This window comes from Podarcis muralis, chromosome 7 (genome assembly GCF_964188315.1).
Source record: "Podarcis muralis chromosome 7, rPodMur119.hap1.1, whole genome shotgun sequence".
NCBI lineage: Eukaryota > Metazoa > Chordata > Lepidosauria > Squamata > Lacertidae > Podarcis > Podarcis muralis.
The window spans coordinates 3,665,890-3,678,857 of NC_135661.1; the positions used below are offsets into that span (position 1 = coordinate 3,665,890).

The 12,968-nt window shown below is 46.6% G+C and overlaps 1 protein-coding gene and 1 long non-coding RNA gene across 9 annotated transcripts in view; one reads left to right on the forward strand and one right to left on the reverse strand.

Moving 5' to 3' along the window:
- The window catches only part of ZMAT4 (zinc finger matrin-type 4), a 185,910-nt gene that overhangs the window by 81,459 nt on the left and 91,483 nt on the right, over positions 1-12,968 (reverse strand). For all 6 annotated transcript variants that reach the window (XR_003707994.2, XR_003707992.2, XR_003707993.2 and 3 more), the window contains one exon: positions 1,576-1,665. Coding sequence is in view for 2 of the 6 variants with exons in the window: in XM_028741512.2 (XP_028597345.1) it covers positions 1,576-1,665 (90 nt within the window). In the remaining 4 variants the exon portion in view is untranslated. The remainder of the gene's footprint in view (positions 1-1,575; positions 1,666-12,968) is intronic.
- Positions 1-12,968, forward strand: part of LOC114602829 (uncharacterized) — a 42,719-nt gene that overhangs the window by 21,841 nt on the left and 7,910 nt on the right. The gene's annotated exons all lie outside the window — the stretch shown is intronic.

Consider the following 12,968-nt stretch of genomic DNA (forward strand, 5'->3'; position numbering starts at 1 on the left):
GTACTGGAAGAAGCAAAGATCACCAGTTTTGAAGCAATGATTCTTCAACATCAACTCCGTTGGACTGGTCATGTGGTTTGGATGCCTGATTATCTTCTTCCAAAACAACTACTCTAGTCTGAACTTAAAAATGGAAAGCGTAATGCTGGCGTAAAAGAGGTTTAAAGACTCTCTCAAGGCAAATCTTTAAAAATGTAGTATAAACACCAACAATTGGGAGATACTGGCCTGCAAGCACTCCAGTTGGAGAACAGCCTTTACCAAAGGTGCCATGGGCTTTGAAGACACTCGAACTCAGGACGCGAGGGAGAAACATGCTAAGAGGAAGGCACACTTGGCAAACCCTCACTGTGATTAACTCCCACCCAGAAACCTATGTCCCCACTGTGGAAAAACATGTGGATCCAAAACTGGCCTCCACAGTCACCCACAGACACAATGTTAAAACCGTGTTCATGGAAAACAATCTTACTCAGCTATGAGCGATTGCTGAAGAAGAAGAAGAAGAAGAAGAAGAAGAAGAAGAAGAAGGTGGTGGTGCAGGAGCCAAGCAAGTCTGCTACGATCCAGGCTGCCTTTCAGAGTGTTTGGACTCAGCCTATAAGTAGCTTGATGTTTTCCAAATTGGGGAAGTTCATTTCTGAAAATTCCTCTCCTTGAATCCTGAGCTTCCTTGACATAACCCCCAAACACATGTGTTGTGTCAGCTTGACACTTTTTGTGGTAGAGTGACAGATGTTATCAATATACTTTACTAACTGCCAGATAAATATTAGCATTCATTTTCAGCTCACTGGTAAAGGTTAGCTCACAAATGATTTTGAATTGGGTCATTTATAACCAGAAGTGTACAGTAGGAACACTAAATGTGCTTAATTGTAATAGGGTTGCTGCACATATTCATTACTTTCCTTCTCAGATATGAATATGGCATATTGACAGCTGTTGGAACATGTCCCAAAATTAAGAGCTGCTCTCCAAATCATTAACCTGAAAAGAAAAGAAAAGAAAAGAAGGGAAGGGAAGGGAAGGGAAGGGAAGGGAAGGGAAGGGAAGAAGGGCAGCAACACAAAGTCCAAACAGTTCATAGACTGGGGGCCCCATCACCAACCCCTTCATTAATTTTTTTCAGGATATATTTGTGCCTCCTGGGTTTTTCTCCCCACAAAGCTAGGATTTTCAGACTCAGATTATGAACAGCTGCTAGCAGCAGGGTGGCAATGGTAATTCAGATCTCCAGAGCTGGGGAGAGAGACGTGTCCAATTCATAGCTGAGCTGACAATATATGCTCCTACACTTTCCTGTGTTGCTTAGTGCTTCAAAGGTATTGCCATTGTTAAGGGCCCCATGAGCACACGAGGAACATTGTCTCCAAGAACACGAACAGGCTTAGTTCTTCATAGAACAGGTTGAATCCTACCCAGACCTCCCAGAATGCCCACACTTCCTGCATAGTGCATTCTGGGCCCCAAAGGATGATGGCGACCTTGACCACATCTTGGACCCGATCCATTTTAAGAGGTGTTTTGTAGTCCTGTTGGGTAACTGCTAACAGATATAGCAACAAAACTCACATTTTCTGACCGCAGCTTCTTCGCAGGACAGCCTCCATCTAGTGGGTGGAGCATATAGTAGAGACGAACTTTGCTGGCATGTTTCCGGCTCTGGGGAAGAAAACCCAAACATGTTGTTTGATATGGCATACTTGAAGGATGCCCCATTTTAAAAACAAAACAATACACCTCCTCACATGTGGAAAAGCAGCATGTCAAGGAGGAGGCTTCTGCAGTTCTGCCCTATTGAGGCACAGGAACATAGCACAACTCTGCTACAGGCTGGCCTGAGGCTACATATGGACCTGTGGCCTGTGGCTCACCAGCCCTGCTATTAGGCCCAGGAAGTCCTCTTCAGAAAAGGAAGGGAAACTCTAAGCCCAACCCAATGCTGCATGCATTGCCAGCTCACTTGCACAGTCTATTGGAGATAGATGCAAGATGGCATGCTCTGACCTAATCTCTCCAAATGACATTAATTAGGCTAAACAAAAGAGCCAATGTGGCAGGTGCCCCAGAGGAGCAGCAAAAACAAGAGACTCTGGAAATTGTTTTATTGGGTCATCTGATCTCAGTGGATGTGGAGGCCACTTTAAAGGGGGGGGGGCAAAATCTGAAATGCTGTGCCAGCTACATGCAGCATGAGCTGCGCACTGCAGCAGCCTTGGAAAGAAGATGATGGATAGAAATGTAATAACTGAAAACCCAGTGGGAGTATTGAAGGGTGAAAGGGCTGCAAACACCTGAGTTCCATCAAATCCCCTGCCTGCCATCTGGGAATGAAAAATAAGAGCATTATGGCCTGCACAGTGGTGAACAGAGCTCCAGTGGCATGAGGAATATCATGGGGAAAACAAAGCAGGGTAGACCTTGGAAAGCCAAAACTTGTGTTTTCGATCCTTAGTTAGTGGATCATAGAATCATAGAGTTGGAAGAGACCACAAGGGCCATCGAGTCCAACCCCCTGCCAAGCAGGAAACACCATCAGAGCACTCCTGACATATGGTTGTCAAGCCTCTGCTTAAAGACCTCCAAAGAAGGAGACTCCACCACACTCCTTGGCAGCAAATTCCACTGTCGAACAGCTCTTACTGTCAGGAAGTTCTTCCTAATGTTTAGGTGGAATCTTCTTTCTTGTAGTTTGGATCCATTGCTCCATGTCCGCTTCTCTGGAGCAGCAGAAAACAACCTTTCTCCCTCCTCTATGTGACATCCTTTTATATATTTGAACATGGCTATCATATCACCCCTTAACCTCCTCTTCTCCAGGCTAAACATGCCCAGCTCCCTTAGCCGTTCCTCATAAGGCATCGTTTCCAGGCCTTTGACCATTTTGGTTGCCCTCCTCTGGACACGTTCCAGTTTGTCAGTGTCCTTCTTGAACTGTGGTGCCCAGAACTGGACACAGTACTCCAGGTGAGGTCTGACCAGAGCAGAATACAGTGGCACTATTACTTCCCTTGATCTAGATGCTATACTCCTATTGATGCAGCCCAGAATTGCATTGGCTTTTTTAGCTGCCGCGTCACACTGTTGGCTCATGTCAAGTTTGTGGTCAACCAAGACTCCTAGATCCTTTTCACATATACTGCTCTCAAGCCAGGTGTCCCCCATCTTGTATTTGTGCCTCTCATTTTTTTTGCCCAAGTGCAATACTTTACATTTCTCCCTGTTAAAGTTCATCTTGTTTGTTTTGGCCCAGTTCTCTAATCTGTCAAGGTCGTTTTGAAGTGTGATCCTGTCCTCTGGGGTGTTAGCCACCCCCACCCCCCAGTTTGGTGTCATCTGCAAATTTGATCAGGATGCCCTTGAGTCTATCATCCAAGCCGTTGATAAAGATGTTGAATTAGACCGGGCCCTGTGGCACCCCACTAGTCACTCTTCTCCAGGATGAAGAGGAACCATTGATGAGCACCCTTTGGGTTCGGTCAGTCAGTCAGTTACAAATCCACTGAGTAGTAGCATAGTCAAGACCGCAATTTACCAGCTTCTTTACAAGAATATCATGGGGCACCTTGTCGAATGCCTTGCTGAAATCAAGGTAGGCTACATCCACTGCATTCCCTTCATCTACCAGGCTTGTAATCTGTCAAAAAACGAGTTCAGGTTAGTCTGACATGACTTATTTTTCAGAAATCCATGCTGACTATTGGTGATCACAGCATTCCTTTCTAGGTGCTCACAGACTGTTTGCTTAATGATCTGCTCCAGAATCTTCCCTGGTATTGATGTCAGACTGACTGGGCGGTAATCATTTGGGTCCTCTCTTTTCCCCTTTTTGAAAATAGGGGCAACATTTGCCCTCCTCCAGTCTGCCGGGACTTCGCCTGTTCTCCAGGAATTCTCAAAGATGACTGCCAGTGGTTCTGAGATCACATCTGCCAGTTCTTTTAATACTCTTGGATGCAGTTCATCTGGCCCTGGAGACTTGAATACATCTAAACTAGCCAAGTATTCTTGTACTACCTCCTTAGTTATTCTGGGCTGTGTTTCCTCTGCTGAATCATTTGCTCCAAATTCTTCAGGTCGGGCATTGTTTTCTTTATCGGAGAAGACTGAGGCAAAGAAGGCATTGAGGAGTTCAGCCCTTTCTGTGTCCCCTGCTTGCATTTCACCATCTTCTCCTCTGAGTGACCCCACTGTTTCTTTGTTCTTCCTTTTGCTACGGACATACCCATAAAAGCCTTTTTTGTTGCTTTTAACCTCTCTAGCAAGCCTGAGTTCATTCTGTGCTTTAGCTTTTCTGACTTTGTGTCTACATGTGCTGGCTATTTGTTTGAATTCCGCTTTGGTGGTTTCCCCCCTTTTCCATTTTTTGTACACATCCTTTTTTAATCTTAACCCAGTTAAAAGTTCTTTAGATAGCCACCCTGGCTTCTTTAGGCACCTTCCATGTTTCCGTCTCATTGGTATTGCCTGAAGTTGTGCTTTTACTATCTCCCTCTTAACAAACTCCCAGCCATCATGAACTCCCTTTCCTTTTAGTATTACTGTCCATGGGATCTCACCCAGCACTTCCCTATGAAGTCGGCTTTCTTAAAGTCAAGAAATTGAGTCCTAGTATGCTTGGCTGCTCCTTTCCGCTGTATAGTAAACTTCAGAAGAGCATGATCACTCGCGCCTAATGATCCTTCCACTTCTACCCCACTAACCAGGTCATCAACATTGGTTAGGACCAGATCTAAAATGGCTGTTCCTCTTGTTGCTTCTCCCACTTTCTGGACAATGAAGTTGTCTGCAAGGCCAGTGAGGAATCTGTTTGACCTTATGCTCTTGGCTGAGTTTGATATCCAACAAATATCCGGGTAATTGAAGTCCCCCATTACTACTATCTCCCTTCCTTTTGCATGCTTGGCCATCTGTTCCAGGAAGGCATCATCTATGTCCTCCGTTTGGCTTGGGGATCTATAGTAAACTCCCACAATGAGGTCTCTGTTATTCTTCTCTCCCTTAATTTTGACCCAAATGCTCTCACTTTGGCTTTGAGGTTCTAAATCCTGGATCTCTTCACAGGTATACACATCCCTGACATATAACGCCACTCCTCCTCCTTTCTTGTCTGGTCTGTTTCTCTGAAATAGATTGTATCCCTCCATTATTACATTCCAATTGTGGGACTTATCCCACCAGGTTTCAGTGATGCCTATTATGTCATATTTAGTTTGCTGTACCAAGAGCTCAAGCTCATCTTGTTTATTTCCCATGCTTTGCGCATTAGTGTACAGACATTGAAGTCCATTAATCATTCCCCCGTGTCTCTTATTTAAGGATTTTTTCCTCCCACCACTAGGTCTGTGTGCTATTTGCTCCATTTGGTCTATAACATTTGGATGATCATCTTCATCAATTGATAGACTCCTACCTTCAGGAGCACTGTCTGATTACCCTCATCAGAATCGTTACAAAATATAGGCCTGGCCCAGCTGTGCTTCATTATTTTCTACTGATCTCAATGAGACTTCCACATGGGTTTCACTTACTCCCAAAGAAATCAATTGGACATAGAAGTATGAGTAGGGGAATAAGTTCAGTTTAGTTCACATTTAAAGGCAAACTTACTTAATTCACACTACCTGGCTCAATATGTGACCCAAAACACAGCATTCTTTCAAAACCTTCACTTCTCTGAATTTTGCGGTGCAGTTTTCCACTCAAGTAATGTGTGCAAACATTAATTTTTTAAGGTAAAGTGTACATAAAGTGCTGCATATATATATTAGGGAAAGCAGCTTGCAAAAATGTGTATATTAGGTAAAAATGCATTTAAAATGTGCTTATTTTGAGAAATTCACACCAAAATGTTGATGAATTTTCGTGAGAACCTAAAAATAAATTCCATAAACTGATGTGGAAAAAGAGAGATTGAAATAGAAAGATTTGCCCATCTCTACTTAAAAGTGCTTAGCTTTGCCTGGAATGTGCACTGTGTATTAGGAGAGTGAGCGGGGGGGGGGGGAGGTGTTTAATATGTACCCTCCAACAATTTCACAAATGAAACTAAAAGCATTCTTGCCTAGTAAGAAAAGTCCCTAACTTGTACCCAGCCAGGATCACTGGCAGACCACCTACCCACTATTAAGTATTACAGACAACTCTCCTTTCCCTGCTGGGTGTCCTGACTGAGCCTGTCCTGCCAACGCAGTGCATCATATTTGGTCCTCTAATATACCAACAATTCAAAAAGAGCAAACAGGTGAAATGACAAACTGACTACATGGTTCCTCAGCATTTATAGACTCAACAGGTTAGAGGGAGTCCCAAGAGTCATCTAGTCCTGCTATGTAGGAATCAGCTCTCAAACAGCTCTTATCAGGGCCGGATTTAGGTTTGATGGAGCCCTAAGCTACGGAAGGTAATGGGGACCTTTATATGTCCAGCTGTCCTTTGTCACTGTTTTTTGTGTTGAATTTCTTAAATTACTTACATCATAGGAGCCCACACAACACAAAACACTGTTGCTGTATGTTGGTTTTATTTTATTTGTTTTTTTATTTTATATTTTGGAAATGTACATCCAGTTTTTTTGCCTTTACATTTTTTGGGGGCCCCCAAGAGAGTGGGGCCCTAAACCAGTGGTGGAGCTAGGGGCTTTGCCACCCGGAGCGGGGGACGTGGCACATTGCCTGCCCCAGCGACTCAATGGGAGCATCGAGGGAATTGTGGATGGCTGCAGCAGCAACAAGAATAACTTATGCAGGGCTTGCAATGCAAGTGATACTGCCAATGAAAAGCCTGCTCTCCCGCTAGTTCAAACACAAAGAAAGAAATAAGAAAGGAGCCCCCCCCCTTCACAAACAGCGAGGGAGGCAAAGAACAAAACACATGGAGAAAAGCCCCCTTAGTGCTCCATGAATTTGAGCGAGGGAAAGGCTCAAAACAGTAGGGGAAAGAGAGGTAGAGTAAGGGCTTGGGGGTGCTGACACGAAGTCAGTTGCGATTTAAAGCAACAGTAGGGAATGTAAGAGAATGGGCTACTTGGGGTGTGGGGAGAGAAGCCCTGAGGCGCCAATCCGCAGCAAATGTGTTCTTCTGAGGAGGGGCCTGGGGAGCTTTGCTCCTCTTTGTGTTTGTGTGTTGCATGTTGCTGGGCTTTGGAGGCTGGGAGAGACAGGGGAGCAGCTTTGCCACAAGCCAGGGAGCTCGGCTGGAGCGCCCAGTTGGGGACCAGCCAGTCAAGGCTGACCGTTGGGGACTCCCCTGTCCTCCTCCCTCCCCAGTGGAAGCTGGCAAGCGGCAAAGTGGAAGCCGCTTACAGAAATCTGGGGAGGGAAGGAGGGGCATGGAGCCATGGCTCCCGTCTGTCCCCAGCCCCTCCCTCCCTCCTGTAAAGTGACAAAGCAGGAGCCACTTACAGCGAGCCAAAGCTTTGCCACTCATGGGCTTGGGGGTCGCAGGCGGGGCCCCCTGCCAAAATGTCACTCCCCTTCAGGATGGCACCCGAAGCGGACCGCCCCCTCATCGGTACGCCTCTGCCCTAATCTATAGCTTATTTAGTTTATCTATACGTAAATCCGGCACTGGCTCTTACAATCCAAATTCATGTTTTGTTGGAATCTCCTTTCTTGTTAATTTGAATCAGTTGGTTTGAGCGGTAGAAAACATGTTTGCTCTCCCTTCTATGTGAAAAGCCCTTCAAATAATTGAAGCTGGGCACTATACTTTTGTCGATGCAGCCTAGAACTGCATTAGCTTTTTCTGCTGCTACATCGCATGGTTGACTCATGTTAGGCTTGTGGCCTATTAAGACCCCTGGATCCTTTTCACGTGCACTCCTGTTAAGTCAGGTGTCCCCCACCCTGTGTTTGTGCATCTGATCATTTCTGCCTAACTGCAGAACCTTACCATAGTCCCTACTGAAATTCATTTTGTTCTTTGGGGCCCCTTTCTCCAACCTGTTACGGTCATCTTGAATCCTGTTTTTGTTTTCTGTGCACACATTGCACACTTTGGAACACCAGAAGCTTCCTTCTTCCACCATTGGCCCATCTCACTCACCACTAACTGGCAGCAGTTCTCCACCCCCACCTTGAGGTTGAAGCTGGCGCCTTCCGCAACCAGGGCAGGTGTTCTGCCACTGAGCCCAGGCATGCAAGTCAAGATGCATCAGAGCCCCAAAACTCAAAGAGATTTTAACTTTTAGCAGCCAAAATGAAAGGGTCCGAATGCTGGGAAACTGAAGCCTACATCAACCATAATGTTTTAATGTATTGTCAAACTCCCTCAACCTAATAGCAAACACGGGTGGTGAGTGCTGACGACTGAGCCAAAACAGAGCCACTGGGAAACAAGAGGGAGACATTAATATTTGCAGAAGTAAAAGCCACCCCCTTTCAAAACAGTTTGTTGTAGGTCACACTTGTCTTTCCTAAAAGGCAAAGTAAAGAGAGTGATTTATCCAGGTCACGCCACCCAGGAAGCTGAAATGGTCTCTGTCAAATTGGGAGAGCTGGAGAGTAGGCAAAGGCCCAGAGAAATGAAATGGGTGCACCAGGTCCTGTTGCTGAAAGTACTGTATATGGGAGAATTGTACTGGCCTGTGGTTCTAGGTTGTGCTATTAGCGGTTGAGTTATTCAGTTCAAAGAAAAGTGCAAATTTTGCATTTTGAGTGAAGTCATTTACTTTGCTTCAAACAGCATTAGGTTTTATGCTTCCGGGACTGGCATTGCCCTCTTGTTAATTAAAACTTTGCCCTGCAGCATTCTTTGCTCTTCTAGAGGAAAAGGCACATTCTCACATGGAGGTCTTTGCAAGAGCCTGGGGACTTCTAAGAAGGGGAAGGCACAAAGCCTGGAAATTTGCATCTCATCTGAGCTGCAGAACAAACTTCTACATCTTTTCAGCCACACCCCCTCCCCAGCTAAAAATAAATCTGAGGCACTTGGGGGCAGGAAACACCCCCATAGCTTGCTGCTATAATGATCATTGTCAAGTTTCGCTTGCAAAGTCCTACCACAACAATGTGGCAATGAAATGAGAGGACAGGCAATGGCGGAGCAAGCCGATTGGGCACCTGGGGCGGCGCACGTGCCCTGTGCCCAGGGGCGGGGCCAGTCACCCGTGGGGGCGGGGCAAGGTGGGGCAGGATGCTCCATGGGGCCTCTGAGGAGTCTGCCTGCCTCCTCCCACTCAGCTGCCCTACAGCTGAGGTGGAGGCGGTGGGCAGACCATTTGGGGCAGCGTGGGGGGGGGCATTGCAGGCCCCATGGTGAGTGCTGCCAGACATTTTGTCACCCCCCTCAGTGGTGACACCTGGGGCGGCCTGTACCCACTGCACCCACTTCCTCTGCCCCTGAGGACAGGGGTCCTAGAGGCTCCAGTGTCTCCTGGGGTAGCAGTGCCTTCTGCTAACTTCTTCTGGTCCACCAGCCATGACCATGCCTGGACATGGATAGTCTGACCGCTGCAAGCCCATCTTGAGCCTGGATTACTGCCATGCCCTCTCTATGGAGCTGCCCTTGCGCCTGGTCTGGAAGCTCCAGCTTGTGAAGACTGTGGCTGCTATACTGCTGGTGCAGGTTGATAGCCGGCAATGTGTGCCGCCCTTGTAAAAACAGCCGCCCTGGCTGCCCATTGGCTACTGAGACAGGTTCCAGGTTCTTATATGAATCCTCAAAGCAACCCAGGGGCAGGGTGCCTCAGGGACGGCCTGACCCCTGGTGCCCGCACTTGTGCACCGAGATCCTCTATAGGAGTAGTTCCCTGAGTTGGTGAGGCTCGCCTGATGTCATGAAACGGAGCCTTCCGTGTTATTGCCCCCGTCCTGTGGGTCAGGCCTCTTTCGTATTAACATTAAACATTCTCTGAAAATGCTTTCTGCACTGCCAAACCTATGCAGACAGTTAAAAGGAGGGGTTGATATTATAATTAGCCAGTGATTTTGGTTCCTATTTGGCTTTTATTGTATATACATTTGTTGTGCATTGTTTTGACTTTTTAATTCTATTTATGGATTTGGAGTATTCAAGTATATTTTAAAAAAATAAACTGACCAAGGTAATATTGAGGGCCATTGGCTACCCTCACCTGGTTTAATCAGCAAGTCAAAGAAGTACCGAAGGGGTGGTTGCTGTCACCTGCTGACTGCTTCTAGGAGCCACAGGTGAGAGCTGAGTACAGCATGGGGACCAAAGGGGGACAAACTACCCACCAGAGGTACTACCCCTCCCCTAACACCCCATACTCCCCAATCTATTCCAAGTGCTGCTCATATATTAAAAGACAGCCCCTGCCTAAAGGCTCACAATCCAATAGACGTGATACAAAAGGAAAAGGGGATGCGTTGGGCAGAGGAAAGCAAGCACTGGAGCAGCTTCAGCTTCAGTGACTGATGGACAGAGCTCGGCTGGTCCCTCCCAGGGAGACAGGGAGGGAAGCCTGCCAGTGGCCCTCCACAGACCACGGTAGCAGAAGCTAGACTGTGCCCCAGAATACCAGGTATCAGGCCTATGCAGCAGCAGGGGCAATGCAAACAGGTCTGTTTGGAATCCTTGCTTCTAATGGCACCACTCTGTTGGAATTTCAGATCACAGATCAGCGACTGGGAGGGGGCAGAATTAAATTGCCATTAAACTATGTTAGAAGAACATATTTCCCTCATCCAAGAGCAGAAGCAGTTCCATTTGTATGCATCACTGTGCCTGCACATTTTTTTCAGGAAGAAATTTGTGCATTAAATAAAAGAGAAGAGTGCAAATAAGAGAACGAAACAAATTAGCAAGGATAAGTGGTGCCAAATAGCTACACTCTTTGGGTTGAGTGTTGGAGCAGAGAAGGAATGTATTTTCCCCTGACAGACGCTCAGATGATCTAAAGGAAAAAAATCACTTTTAGTGGCATGTGAAAATATCCTTAGTGTTGCATTGCAGAGGAGCAGCAAAGTCTCCAAATGTTGTGCTGCAGTTCTCCACCTCCCTCCCCCATAAATTGATATTGAAAGTGAAAAATACATATGGCAAAATATTAATAAGGAGAAATGTGCATATGTATATATTAGAGATATACAGAAATGTGTTATATTAGGCAAAATTGCTTAGAAAAATATGCATATAAAGAGAAACAGCCACTAAAATGCTGATGGATATTCATTAGCTGCCCCTCCCTTTAATGGCAAACTGATGTGGCAAAGTGGCACACCGAACCTAAAACTGAAAGGAGAGAGAGAAATGGGGAGAAATTAAAATGTCTCCAATCTCTAGAGGTCTCTGCACCCAGTGGTGGAACTTCATGCTCTGGCACCGGGGGGGGCGGGGCGCGGAGAGCAGGCGGATTGGGGCTGGCGTGCATCCTGGGGGCGGGGCATGCCGCCTGCAGGGGGGTGGCACCCAGCGTGGGCAGGCGGGGGGGGGGCAGCCGTGATGGCACCCTACCAGGATCGCACTGCCAGGGGCGGTGCGCTCCCCCTGCATTCCTCTTCCTCGCGCTGGTGTCTGCACCCAGTTCTGCCACAACAGGCACTGGGGCTTCCTTGAAACTTGGTTGAGTTGCATGAGTTGTAGTCAATATTACCCCTACTCAAAGTAGACCCATTGAAAATAATGAATGTAACTAACTTAGGGTCATTGTTTTCAATTGGTCTACTCTGAGTTGAACTGGGTAGAAGCCCGTGTCTTTTGGTTCTTCATCATGCATGTATCAACTTTATCACTTTATCCAGCTACTGGCCCTGATCCACCTACATTTAAGCACCTAACCACATTCCTATGCTCAGTCAGAAGCAGCCACCATTTGTTTCAACAGGACTCACTCCCAGATAAGTGTGTACAGGATTGCAGCCTGCACATGTAAGACCGCAATTCTAAGCACATTTACTAGGGAGTAAGCCCCTTTCGTGCCTCGGAATTTGGGACTTTAAGCTGGCAGTAATGGCTTGCAAAACGAGGGCGATGGGAACGGGAGTCCCTTTCGCAAGCCGCTTTTAGGGGACGCGGGTGGCGCTGTGGGTAAAAGCCTCAGCGCCTAGGGCTTGCCAATCGAAAGGTCGGCAGTTCGAATCCCCGCGGCGGGGTGCGCTCCCGTTGCTCGGTCCCAGCGCCTGCCAACCTAGCAGTTCGAAAGCACCTCCGAGTGCAAGTAGATAAATAGGGACCGCTTACTAGCGGGAAGGTAAACGGCGTTTCTGTGTGCGGCTCTGGCTCACCAGAGCAGCGATGTCACGCTGACCACGTGACCCGGAAGTGTCTCCGGACAGCGCTGGCCCCTGGCCTCTTGAGTGAGATGGGCGCACAACCCCAGAGTCTGGCAAGACTGGCCCGTACGGGCAGGGGTACCTTTACCTTTAAGCCCCTTTCACTTCTATAGAGTTTACTTCTGAGTTAATAGGCTTATGATTGCCTTGTAAGGCTGCAACCCTGTGCATGCTTACCTATGAGGAAGGCTCACTGCAGATAATGGGCTTTCCTTCTGAACAAGCACACATAGGATTAGGCTACATCTCCCACTGAAATCAATTGAACTAGTTAGACATCCAGATGCTTTTGGTGGGACAGAGCCATTCCTGACTATGGCCAGACTAGGTCCACCATTCTCCTGCCCCCACCCACCCACCCACCCCAAATTTTTTATTAAGTTTTACATTTTTATCATATTTACAACATATCAAATCATCAAAATGAAACAAAGCATTCCCCTGGTTTCCCCCCCCCCCCCTTTGACTTCCCTCAGCTTTCTCTTCTGGTTTTCCCCGATATTGGCTTCCCCTGCTTTCTTTCTTATATCTTCATATGAATTCTATGTATAAATTATATTATTATTTTTTAGAATTTTGACATCTTTATAGCTTTTATACTTATTTTTGTTGATTGTAAGTGTTTACTCAAACCCTGCTAATGAGTCTATTTCTTTACATTGTTTCTGTAAATACAACATAAATGATTCCCAATCTTTTTAAAATTCTCTATTGTCTTTGTCTCTGAGT